The sequence below is a fragment of the Salvelinus alpinus genome, chromosome 1 (genome assembly GCF_045679555.1).
Source record: "Salvelinus alpinus chromosome 1, SLU_Salpinus.1, whole genome shotgun sequence".
Taxonomy (NCBI): Eukaryota; Metazoa; Chordata; class Actinopteri; order Salmoniformes; family Salmonidae; genus Salvelinus; species Salvelinus alpinus.
This window is the reverse complement of record NC_092086.1, coordinates 3,997,845-4,009,456: the sequence shown is the minus strand read 5'-3', so window position 1 is coordinate 4,009,456 and position 11,612 is coordinate 3,997,845. Positions and strand designations below refer to the sequence as shown.

Here is an 11,612-nt window from a genome sequence, read left to right as displayed (position 1 = left end):
CAGCAACAGACTGTTGTCTGTGAAGGCTAGTAACCTCACAGCAACGGACTGTTGTCTGTGAAGGCTAGTAACCTCACAGCACCAGACTGTTGTCTGTGAAGGCTAGTAACCACACAGCACCAGACTGTTGTCTGTGAAGGCTAGTAACCACACAGCACCAGACTGTTGTCTGTGAAGGCTAGTAACCTCACAGCACCAGACTGTTGTCTGTGAAGGCTAGTAACCTCACAGCACCAGACTGTTGTCTGTGAAGGCTAGTAACCACACAGCACCAGACTGTTGTCTGTGAAGGCTAGTAACCACACAGCACCAGACTGTTGTCTGTGAAGGCTAGTAACCTCACAGCACCAGACTGTTGTCTGTGAAGGCTAGTAACCTCACAGCACCAGACTGTTGTCTGTGAAGGCTAGTAACCTTACAGCACCAGACTGTTGTCTGTGAAGGCTAGTAACCACACAGCACCAGACTGTTGTCTGTGAAGGCTAGTAACCACACAGCACCAGACTGTTGTCTGTGAAGCCTAGTAACGTCACAGCACCAGACTGTTGTCTGTGAAGGCTAGTAACCACACAGCACCAGACTGTTGTCTGTGAAGGCTAGTAACCTCACAGCGCCAGACTGTTGTCTGTGAAGGCTAGTAACCTTACAGCAACAGACTGTTGTCTGTGAAGGCTAGTAACCTCACAGCAACGGACTGTTGTCTGTGAAGGCTAGTAACCTCACAGCACCAGACTGTTGTCTGTGAAGGCTAGTAACCACACAGCACCAGACTGTTGTCTGTGAAGGCTAGTAACCACACAGCACCAGACTGTTGTCTGTGAAGGCTAGTAACCTCACAGCACCAGACTGTTGTCTGTGAAGGTTAGTAACCTCACAGCGCCAGACTGTTGTCTGTGAAGGTTAGTAACCAGACTGTTGTCTGTGAAGGTTAGTAACCTCATAGCGTCAGAAGAGGAAGACCTGGCGAAACTACATTTTCAGCCACTAACACAGAATGACCATTGTTACACTTTACACACTTAAACAACCCCCCCTCAGGTTCTGAGCTGCCCCTCCCTGTGCCTGAGTAGAAAGGGTTACAGACAGACAGGTTATGTAGTCTAGGACAGGTCAGTTAGACAGACAGGTTGTGTAGTCTAGGACAGGTCAGTTACAGACAGACAGGTTGTGTAGTCTAGGACAGGTCAGTTACAGACAGACAGGTTGTGTAGTCTGGGACAGGTCAGTTACAGACAGACAGGTTGTGTAGTCTAGGACAGGTCAGTTACAGACAGACAGGTTGTGTAGTCTAGGACAGGTCAGTTACAGACAGACAGGTTGTGTAGGACAGGTTGTGTAGTCTGGGACAGGTCAGTTACAGACAGACAGGTTATGTAGTCTAGGACAGATCAGTTACAGACAGACAGGTTGTGTAGTCTAGGACAGGTCAGTTACAGACAGACAGGTTGTGTAGTCTAGGACAGGTCAGTTAGACATGTTGTGTAGTCTAGGACAGGTCAGTTACAGACACACAGGTTATGTCGTCTAGGACAGGTCTGTTACAGACAGACAGGTTGTGTAGTCTAGGACAGGTCAGTTACAGACAGACAGGTTGTGTCGTCTAGGACAGGTCAGTTACAGACAGACAGGTTGTGTCGTCTAGGACAGGTCAGTTACAGACAGACAGGTTGTGTCGTCTAGGACAGGTCAGTTACAGACAGACAGGTTGTGTAGTCTAGGACAGGTCAGTTACAGACAGACAGGTTGTGTAGTCTGGGACAGGTCAGTTACAGACAGACAGGTTGTGTAGTCTAGGACAGGTCAGTTACAGACAGACAGGTTATGTAGTCTAGGACAGATCAGTTACAGACAGACAGGTTGTGTAGTCTAGGACAGGTCAGTTACAGACAGACAGGTTGTGTAGTCTAGGACAGGTCAGTTACAGACAGACAGGTTGTGTAGTCTAGGACAGGTCAGTTACAGACATACAGGTGATATGAACAGTGATTACAGTGTAGTAATAACATTATAAAGATGATTATGACAGTGAGATTAACCCGTTAACCACAGTCCTGGAGTCAGATGTTAACTCCTGTCTCTACATAGTGGAGGTTAGGGCCCCGTTAACCACAGTCCTGGAGTCAGATGTTAACTCCCGTCTCTACATAGTGGAGGTTAGGGCTCCGTTAACCACAGTCCTGGAGTCAGATGTTAACTCCTGTCTCTACATAGTGGAGGTTAGGGCTCCGTTAACCACAGTCCTGGAGTCAGATGTTAACTCCTGTCTCTACATAGTGGAGGTTAGGGCCCCGTTAACCACAGTCCTGGAGTCAGATGTTAACTCCTGTCTCTACATAGTGGAGGTTAGGGCCCCGTTAACCACAGTCCTGGAGTCAGATGTTAACTCCTGTCTCTACATAGTGGAGGTTAGGGCTCCGTTAACCACAGTCCTGGAGTCAGATGTTAACTCCTGTCTCTACATAGTGGAGGTTAGGGCCCCGTTAACCACAGTCCTGGAGTCAGATGTTAACTCCTGTCTCTACATAGTGGAGGTTAGGGCTCCGTTAACCACAGTCCTGGAGTCAGATGTTAACTCCCGTCTCTACATAGTGGAGGTTAGGGCCCCGTTAACCACAGTCCTGGAGTCAGATGTTAACTCCTGTCTCTACATAGTGGAGGTTAGGGCCCCGTTAACCACAGTCCTGGAGTCAGATGTTAACTCCTGTCTCTACATAGTGGAGGTTCGGGCCCCGTTAACCACAGTCCTGGAGTCAGATGTTAACTCCTGTCTCTACATAGTGGAGGTTAGGGCCCCGTTAACCACAGTCCTGGAGTCAGATGTTAACTCCCGTCTCTACATAGTGGAGGTTAGGGCCCCGTTAACCACAGTCCTGGAGTCAGATGTTAACTCCTGTCTCTACATAGTGGAGGTTAGGGCCCCGTTAACCACAGTCCTGGAGTCAGATGTTAACTCCTGTCTCTACATAGTGGAGGTTAGGGCTCCGTTAACCACAGTCCTGGAGTCAGATGTTAACTCCTGGAGTCCACTAGCTAGGGAGCAGTCTGCCATATACAGGCCTCTGTGTAAAGAGCTACTGCTGTCCTCTCTCTATAGCCCCCTTTTCTCCTGGTAACACTCCAGCCGGGGGGGGGGGGATAAAGGACTCCGGGGGGGGGCATAAAGGACTCCGGGGGGGGGGCCTAGAGGACTCCAGCCGGGGGGGGGGGGGGCTAGAGGGCTCCAGCCGGGGGGGGGGGGGGGGGCTTAGAGGGCTCCAGCCGGGGGGGGGGGGGGTCTAGAGGACTCCAGCCGGGGGGGGGGGGGGGGCCTAGAGGACTCCAGCCGGGGGGGGGGGGGCCTAGAGGGCTCCAGCCGGGGGGGGGGCTAGAGGGCTCCAGCCGGGGGGGGGGGGGGGGGCCTAGAGGGCTCCAGCCGGGGGGGGGGGGGGCCTAGAGGACTCCAGCCGGGGGGGGGGGGGGGGCCTAGAGGACTCCAGCCGGGGGGGGGGGGGGGCCTAGAGGACTCCAGCCGGGGGGGGGGGGGGGGCCTAGAGGACTCCAGCCGGGGGGGGGGGGGGGGGGCCTAGAGGACTCCAGCCGGGGGGGGGGCCTAGAGGACTCCAACCGGGGGGGGAAGGGCCTAGAGGACTCCAGCCGGGGGGAGGGGGCCTAGAGGGCTCCAGCCGGGGGGGGGGGGGGGGGGCCTAGAGGACTCCAGCCGGGGGGGGGGGGGCCTAGAGGACTCCAGCCGGGGGGGGGGGGGCCTAGAGGACTCCAGCCGGGGGGGGGGGCCTAGAGGGCTCCAGCCGGGGGGGGGGCCTAGAGGACTCCAGCCGGGGGGAGGGGGGCCTAGAGGACTCCAGCCAGGGGGGGGGGGGGGGGCCTAGAGGACTCCAACCGGGGGGGGGGCCTAGAGGGCTCCAGCCGGGGGGGGGGGCCTAGAGGACTCCAACCGGGGGGGGGGGGCCTAGAGGACTCCAACCGAGGGGGGGGGTCCTAGAGGACTAATAAAATAATAACAGACATCTTTAGTCAACAGAAACAAATCCCTTGTGTCTTTCACTCCCAAATAAACACCGTCTCTTCCTCTTCTGAGAGAAAGTTCGTCCATCGGGTCACCAGTTCATATATACGTTGACCTCAGGGGTTAAAGTTCATATATAGGTTGACCTCAGGGGTTAAAGTTCATATATACGTTGACCTCAGGGGTTAAAGTTCATATATACGTTGACCTCAGGGGTTAAAGTTCATATATACGTTGACCTCAGGGGTTAAAGTTCATATATATGTTGACCCTCGGGGGGGGGGGGTTAAAGTTCATATATATGTTGACCCTCGGGGGGGGGTGAATATTCACACGTTGACCTCAGGGGGGGGGGGTGAATATTCACACGTTGACCTCAGGGGGGGGGGTGAAAATTCACACGTTGCTGTGTGTCAGGGTCATAGGTCAGGGTCCCTAAGCAGTGATTCTCACAAGTTGTGGCCGGTAACGGGGGGGTAACACAGTGTACCGGGCAGTGGAGTCGTCTCCAGCTAAGGACTAACGGTGAAGTAACAGTCAGTTATCACACACAGATCACTGGGGTTGTAGAAGGTTAGTTAGATTCCCTCTATGATCAGAAACTAGCATTAAAAACAGTCACAACAGCCAGGGATACTGTCTACAGGACACAGTATCTGAGCTAAGAGAGAGAGAGGGGGGGAGAGAGAGACAGAGAGAGAGAGGAAGAGAGTAAGAGAGAGAGGAAGAGTAGAGGTGAGAGGAAGAGTAGAGGTGAGAGGAAGAGTAAAGGAAGAGGAGAGGTGAGAGGAAGAGGAGAGGTGAGAGGAAGAGGAGAGGTGAGAGGAAGAGGAGAGGTGAGAGGAAGAGGAGAGGTGAGAGGAAGAGGAGAGAGAGAGGAAGAGAGTAAGAGAGAGGAAGAGAGAGAGGAAGAGGAGAGGTGAGAGGAAGAGGAGAGGTGAGAGGAAGAGGAGAGGTGAGAGGAAGAGGAGAGGTGAGAGGAAGAGGAGAGGTGAGAGGAAGAGGAGAGGTGAGAGGAAGAGGAGAGGTGAGAGGAAGAGGAGAGGTGAGAGGAAGAGGAGAGAGGGGGGTGGAAAGACAGGAGAGAGGGGGGTGGAAAGACAGGAGAGGATTCCAGGGGTGTTGTCTTGAAGGGGGTGGTTTTGGGGGTGGGGGTGTCCCTCACAACAGGAAGGGGTTGGTGGTCCCGGGGGGCTGTGTGCCCGCTGTAGGGGGCAGAGCTGAGCTGAAGAGGGGCTGAGACATTGGGATACCCCCCATCCCTCCAACCCCAGGCACCATGTGGCCCGTCAGGGGGACCATCCCCAGGGAGGAGAGGGGTAGAGGGTCTGCCATGGAGCTGCTGAACCCTGCTCCCCCTCCCAGACTCAGGCCCGGCATCGGACTGACCCTCATCTGGTTTAGGGTCGGAGGGTTAGGCTGACCCATCTGGAACGGGTTGGCCTGGGGGGCGGCTACAGGGGCTGCTCCTAAGGAGACACGGGAGAGACAAACAGAACAGAGAGAAGACATCAGCATTAGCAAACACCAGAGGGATTGAGACTATAAAAAGATAATTACTTGACACATTGGAAAGAATTAACAAAAAAACAGAGCAAACTAGAATGCTATTTGGCCCTAAACAGAGAGTACACAGTGGCAGAATACCTGACCACTGTGACTGACCCAAACTTAAGGAAGCTTTGACTATGTACAGACTCAGTGAGCATAGCCTTGCTATTGAGAAAGGCCGCCGTAGGCAGACATGGCTCTCAAGAGAAGACAGACTATGTGCACACTGCCCACAAAATGAGGTGGAAACTGAGCTGCACTTCCTGACCTCCTGCCCAATGTATGACCATATTAGAGAGACATATTTCCCTCAGATTACACAGATCCACATTTAACTCGAAAACAAACCCGATTTTGATAAACTCCCATATCTACTGGGTGAAACACCACAGTGTTGCATCACAGCAGCAAGATTTGTGACCTGTTGCCACAAGAAGCGTGCCCAAAGTAAACTGCCTGCTACTCAGGCCCAGAAGCTAGGAAATGCATATTATTAGTAGAAAACACTCGTAAGTTTCTAAAACTGTTTGAATCATGTCTGTGAGTATAACAGAACTGATTTGGCAGGCGAAACCCCGAGCACAATGCATCCAGGGAAATGTTGTTTTGAGCTCAATGTGTTTTCAATTCGTTTTCTATGGCAATGCCGTTTTAATAGGAATTTGCTTGCAGTTCCTATGGCTTCCACTAGATGTCAACAGTCTTTAGAAATTGGTTGATGTTTTTCCTTTGAGAAATGAAGAAGTCTTTCCATGTGTCACTCAGAGGGACTCAAGTCTTTTGAGACGCGACCTGGAACGTGCTTCACTTTGTTTTCGTCCGGTATTGAACACAGTTTATCCCGTCTTAAATTTGATCGATTATTTACGTTTTAAGATACTCAAGTTTGGATTGGGAGAAGTTGTTTGAAATATTTGGACCAAGTTTACAGGTAACTTAGATACTTTGTAGTCATGTTGGGCGAGTTGGAACTGGTGTATTTCTGAATCAAACGCGCCAAATAAAATGGACATTTTGGGGATATAAAGAAGGAATTTATCGAACAAAAGGACCATTTGTGATGTTTCTGGGACATTTTGGAGTGCCAACAGTAGAAGATCTTCAAAAGGTAAGGTCGTTATTTCTGAGTTGTGTGTCACACCTGTCGGGATGAAATATGATTGTCTGTGTTTGTATGCGGGGTGCTGTCCTCAGATAAAATCACATGGTCTGCTTTCGCCGTAAATCCTTTTTGAAATATGACACTGTGGCTGGATTAACAAGAAGTTAAGCTTTATTTTGATGTGTTATACATGTATGTTTTGTGAATTTTTATTATGAGTATTTCTGTTTTTTGAATTTGCCGCGCTGCCATTTCACTGGACGCTGTCAAATCAATCCCGTTACCGGGATCTGAGCGGGAAGGGATCACTAAGAAGTTAACTATTTGCACGACACTGTATATATATATACACATAATGATATTTTAAATGTATTTATTATTCTGTGAGTGTAATGTTTACTGTTCATTTTAAATTGTTTATTTAACTTTTGTTTATTATCTACTTCACTTGCTTTGGCAACGTAAACATATGTTTCCCATGACAACAAAGCCCCTTTGAATTGAGAGAACGGAGATTGTATTCAAATACGAGAGAGAGAGAGAGAGAGAGATATTCAACATCTGTCTCTGTACCACAGAAGTTTCCCCAAACTCAGTACCGGGGAACCCAAAGGGGTACACGGTTTGGGGTTTTGTCCCCCTTAGCATTACACAGCTGACTTGAATAAACTCCTCATCCATCTTTGGTCATTTGAATCGGCTGTGTAGTGCTCAGGGCCAAAACCCAAAACGTGCCCCTCTTGCGGGGTCCCAGAGGACCGAGTTTGGGGGACCGCTGGTGTAACCATCTGTCCAGTACTGGGTGTCGGTACGCTGTCGGTACCTGCGGCGGCGAGGAAGGGGTTGACAATAGGAGCAGGCTGAGGAGGCTTGGTAACCAGTGAGTCCAGGTTGACCAATGCTGCATTAGGACCCAGGAAGGACTCTGGTGTCTTCCTGCTGGGGAGAGGGTCAAACAGGTCCTCGGTACCACTAGTCAGGGAGGAGAGACCGCGACCATCACCTAGAGGATTACAGAGAGAGAGGTTACCTCTGGCTGATGACTCCTGGCTGTCCCAAGTCCACCTGGTCGTGCTGCCGCTCCAACTGTGGGTTGAATACTTATTGGTCACTCACTGCTAATTCAGAGGCTTTCCATACCGTCGATCACTCACTGCTAATTCAGAGGCTTTCCATACCGTCGATCACTCACTGCTAATTCAGAGGCTTTCCATACCGTCGATCACTCACTGCTAATTCAGAGGCTTTCCGTACCGTCGATCACTCACTGCTAATTCAGAGGCTTTCCGTACCGTCGATCACTCACTGCTAATTCAGAGGCTTTCCGTACCGTCGATCACTCACTGCTAATTCAGAGGCTTTCCATACCGTCGATCACTCACTGCTAATTCAGAGGCTTTCCATACCGTCGATCACTCACTGCTAATTCAGAGGCTTTCCATACCGTCGATCACTCACTGCTAATTCAGAGGCTTTCCATACCGTCGATCACTCACTGCTAATTCAGAGGCTTTCCATACCGTCGATCACTCACTGCTAATTCAGAGGCTTTCCAAACCGTCGGTCACTCACTGCTAATTCAGAGGCTTTCCATACCGTCAATCACTCACTGCTAATTCAGAGGCTTTCCAAACCGTCGGTCACTCACTGCTAATTCAGAGGCTTTCCATACCGTTGATCACTCACTGCTAATTCAGAGGCTTTCCATACCGTCGATCACTCACTGGTAATTCAGAGGCTTTCCATACCGTCGATCACTCACTGCTAATTCAGAGGCTTTCCATACCGTCGATCACTCACTGCTAATTCAGAGGCTTTCCATACCGTCGATCACTCACTGTTAATTCAGAGGCTTTCCATACCGACGGTCACTCACTGCTAATTCAGAGGCTTTCCGTACCGTTGATCACTCACTGCTAATTCAGAGGCTTTCCTCAGATTGACCTAGACAAGGCTGCATGTAACTGGTTTAAACAGGACTTGACAGATCGAACTCAATGTGTATCTACTGATGGGTGTTAAATCAGGCTTTTCTGGACCAACCCGAAAGGTGTCCCGCAAGGGTCTATTCTGGGTCCTGTACTGTTATTTTTTTTTTTTTACTGTTAACATGAACAATATTGACTTGTCTGTAAAAAAAATAATTGTAACCTGCACTTGATACTGTTGTGTCTGCTATAGAGCCTGGTCAACCACTATTATATGACAGAAAAACATTGATCTGAAATGAGTATTGAACGCAGGTAACACTACGTATGTTGTTGTTCTCTACAGCACATACAGATAACTCAGTTGATTTAAGCACCATTTAATATCGTGTCCAGTTAATATGGTGTCCAGTTAATATGGTGTCCCTGCTTAAAAGGTATCTGGGCATCTGACGAAAAGCTCCTTTAAAAACCATATTGATAAGTTGGTTAAGAAGCTGAGAATTCAAAAAAAATGAGCTTTTTCTATAGAAATACGTCATGCAGATTATTCAGTCGACATTTCTACCGGTTCTAGACTACAGTGAAATTCTCATCTATATGAACGCAGCTGCCACTTCATTAAAGGCGCTAGATGTAGTTTATCATAGAGCTCTGCGCTTTATTACGGTCCCAGCAGGACTCCCTGATCCAATAACCAGACCTCCCTGATCCAATAACCAGACCTCCCTGATCCAATAACCAGGACTCCCTGATCCAATAACCAGGACTCCCTGATCCAATAACCAGACCTCCCTGATCCAATAACCAGACCTCCCTGATCCAATAACCAGACCTCCCTGATCCAATAACCAGACCTCCCTGATCCAATAACCAGACCTCCCTGATCCAATAACCAGACCTCCCTGATCCAATAACCAGACCTCCCTGATCCAATAACCAGACCTCCCTGATCCAATAACCAGACCTCCCTGATCCAATAACCAGACCTCCCTGATCCAATAACCAGACCTCAGCAGGACTACAGAGAGAGGAGAGGTGGAGGCTGTCATAAAGACTACAGAGAGAGAGAGGAGCGGTGGAGGCTGTCATAAAGACTACAGAGAGAGAGAGGAGCGGTGGAGGCTGTCATAAAGACTACAGAGAGAGAGAGAGGAGCGGTGGAGGCTGTCATAAAGACTACAGAGAGAGAGAGAGGAGCGGTGGAGGCTGTCATAAAGACTACAGAGAGAGAGAGAGGAGCGGTGGAGGCTGTCATAAAGACTACAGAGAGAGAGAGGAGAGGTGGAGGCTGTCATAAAGACTACAGAGAGAGAGAGGAGCGGTGGAGGCTGTCATAAAGACTACAGAGAGAGAGAGGAGCGGTGGAGGCTGTCATAAAGACTACAGAGAGAGAGAGAGGAGAGGTGGAGGCTGTCATAAAGACTACAGAGAGAGAGAGGAGCGGTGGAGGCTGTCATAAAGACTACAGAGAGAGAGAGGAGAGGTGGAGGCTGTCATAAAGACTACAGAGAGAGAGAGGAGCGGTGGAGGCTGTCATAAAGACTACAGAGAGAGAGAGGAGCGGTGGAGGCTGTCATAAAGACTACAGAGAGAGAGAGGAGCGGTGGAGGCTGTCATAAAGACTACAGAGAGAGAGAGAGGAGAGGTGGAGGCTGTCATAAAGACGAGAGAGAGGAGAGGTGGAGGCTGTCATAAAGACTAGAGAGAGAGAGAGGTGGAGGCTGTCATAAAAACTACAGAGAGAGAGAGAGAGAGGTGGAGGCTGTCATAAAGACTAGAGATGGAGAGGAGAGGAGAGGTGGAGGCTGTCATAAAGACTACAGAGAGAGAGAGGAGAGGTGGAGGTTGTCATAAAGACTACAGAGAGAGAGAGAGAGGAGAGGTGGAGGCTGTCATAAAGACTACAGAGAGAGAGAGAGGGGAGAGGTGGAGGCTGTCATAAAGACTACAGAGAGAGAGAGGAGAGGTGGAGGCTGTCATAAAGACTACAGAGAGAGAGAGAGAGGAGAGGTGGAGGCTGTCATAAAGACTACAGAGAGAGAGGAGAGGTGGAGGCTGTCATAAAGACTAGAGAGAGGAGAGGTGGAGGCTGTCATAAAGACTAAAGAGAGAGGAGAGGTGGAGGCTGTCATAAAGACTACAGAGAGAGAGAGGAGCGGTGGAGGCTGTCATAAAGACTACAGATGGAGAGGTGGAGGCTGTCATAAAGACTACAGAGAGAGAGAGAGGAGAGGTGGAGGCTGTCATAAAGACTACAGATGGAGAGGTGGAGGCTGTCATAAAGACTACAGAGAGAGAGAGAGGAGAGGTGGAGGCTGTCATAAAGACTACAGATGGAGAGGTGGAGGCTGTCATAAAGACTACAGAGAGAGAGAGAGGAGAGGTGGAGGCTGTCATAAAGACTACAGAGAGAGAGAGAGAGGTGGAGGCTGTCATAAAGACTACAGAGAGAGAGAGAGGAGAGGTGGAGGCTGTCATAAAGACTACAGAGAGAGAGAGAGAGGTGGAGGCTGTCATAAAGACTACAGAGAGAGAGAGGAGAGAGGTGGAGGCTGTCATAAAGACTAAAGAGAGAGGAGAGGTGGAGGCTATCATAAAGACTACAGAGAGAGAGAGGAGCGGTGGAGGCTGTCATAAAGACTAGAGAGAGAGAGAGGAGAGGCTGTCATAAAGACTACAGAGAGAGGAGAGGTGGGGGCTGTCATAAAGACTACAGAGAGAGAGAGGAGAGGTGGAGGCTGTCAAAGACTAGAGAGAGAGGAGAGGTGGAGGCTGTCATAAAGACTACAGAGACAGAGAGGAGAGGTGGACGCTGTCATAAAGACTACAGAGAGAGAGGAGAGGTGGAGGCTGTCATAAAGACTAGAGAGAGAGAGAGGAGAGGCTGTCATAAAGACTACAGAGAGAGGAGAGGTGGGGGCTGTCATAAAGACTACAGAGAGAGAGAGGAGAGGTGGAGGCTGTCAAAGACTAGAGAGAGAGGAGAGGTGGGGGCTGTCATAAAGACTACAGAGAGAGAGGAGAG

At 50.1% G+C, this 11,612-nt stretch overlaps 1 protein-coding gene and 1 long non-coding RNA gene across 8 annotated transcripts in view; one reads left to right on the top strand and one right to left on the bottom strand.

The window, feature by feature from the left end:
• The first annotated feature begins 1,126 nt into the window (after nucleotides 1-1,126).
• Nucleotides 1,127-2,165, top strand: LOC139569124 (uncharacterized). 2 transcript variants are annotated; one of them, XR_011673898.1, is made up of 4 exons: nucleotides 1,127-1,297; nucleotides 1,331-1,463; nucleotides 1,743-1,818; nucleotides 1,857-2,165. It is a non-coding gene; the product is annotated as an uncharacterized lncRNA (long non-coding RNA). The 2 variants fall into 2 exon arrangements; XR_011673899.1 differs by having other exon boundaries at nucleotides 1,743-1,799; nucleotides 1,857-1,956.
• Nucleotides 2,166-3,943: 1,778 nt separating this feature from the next.
• Nucleotides 3,944-11,612, bottom strand: part of epn2 (epsin 2) — a 71,044-nt gene continuing 63,375 nt past the window's right edge. For 3 of the 6 annotated variants that reach the window (XM_071390947.1, XM_071390948.1, XM_071390951.1), the window contains 2 exons: nucleotides 7,480-7,659; nucleotides 3,947-5,472 (listed from right to left, as the gene is read on the bottom strand). In XM_071390947.1, the coding sequence (XP_071247048.1) occupies nucleotides 5,165-5,472; nucleotides 7,480-7,659 (488 nt within the window). In that variant the 3' untranslated portion in view covers nucleotides 3,947-5,164. Of the gene's footprint in view, nucleotides 5,473-7,479; nucleotides 7,660-11,612 lie in introns of all 6 variants that reach the window. The other 3 variants (XM_071390952.1, XM_071390949.1, XM_071390950.1) reach the window with 3 other exon arrangements.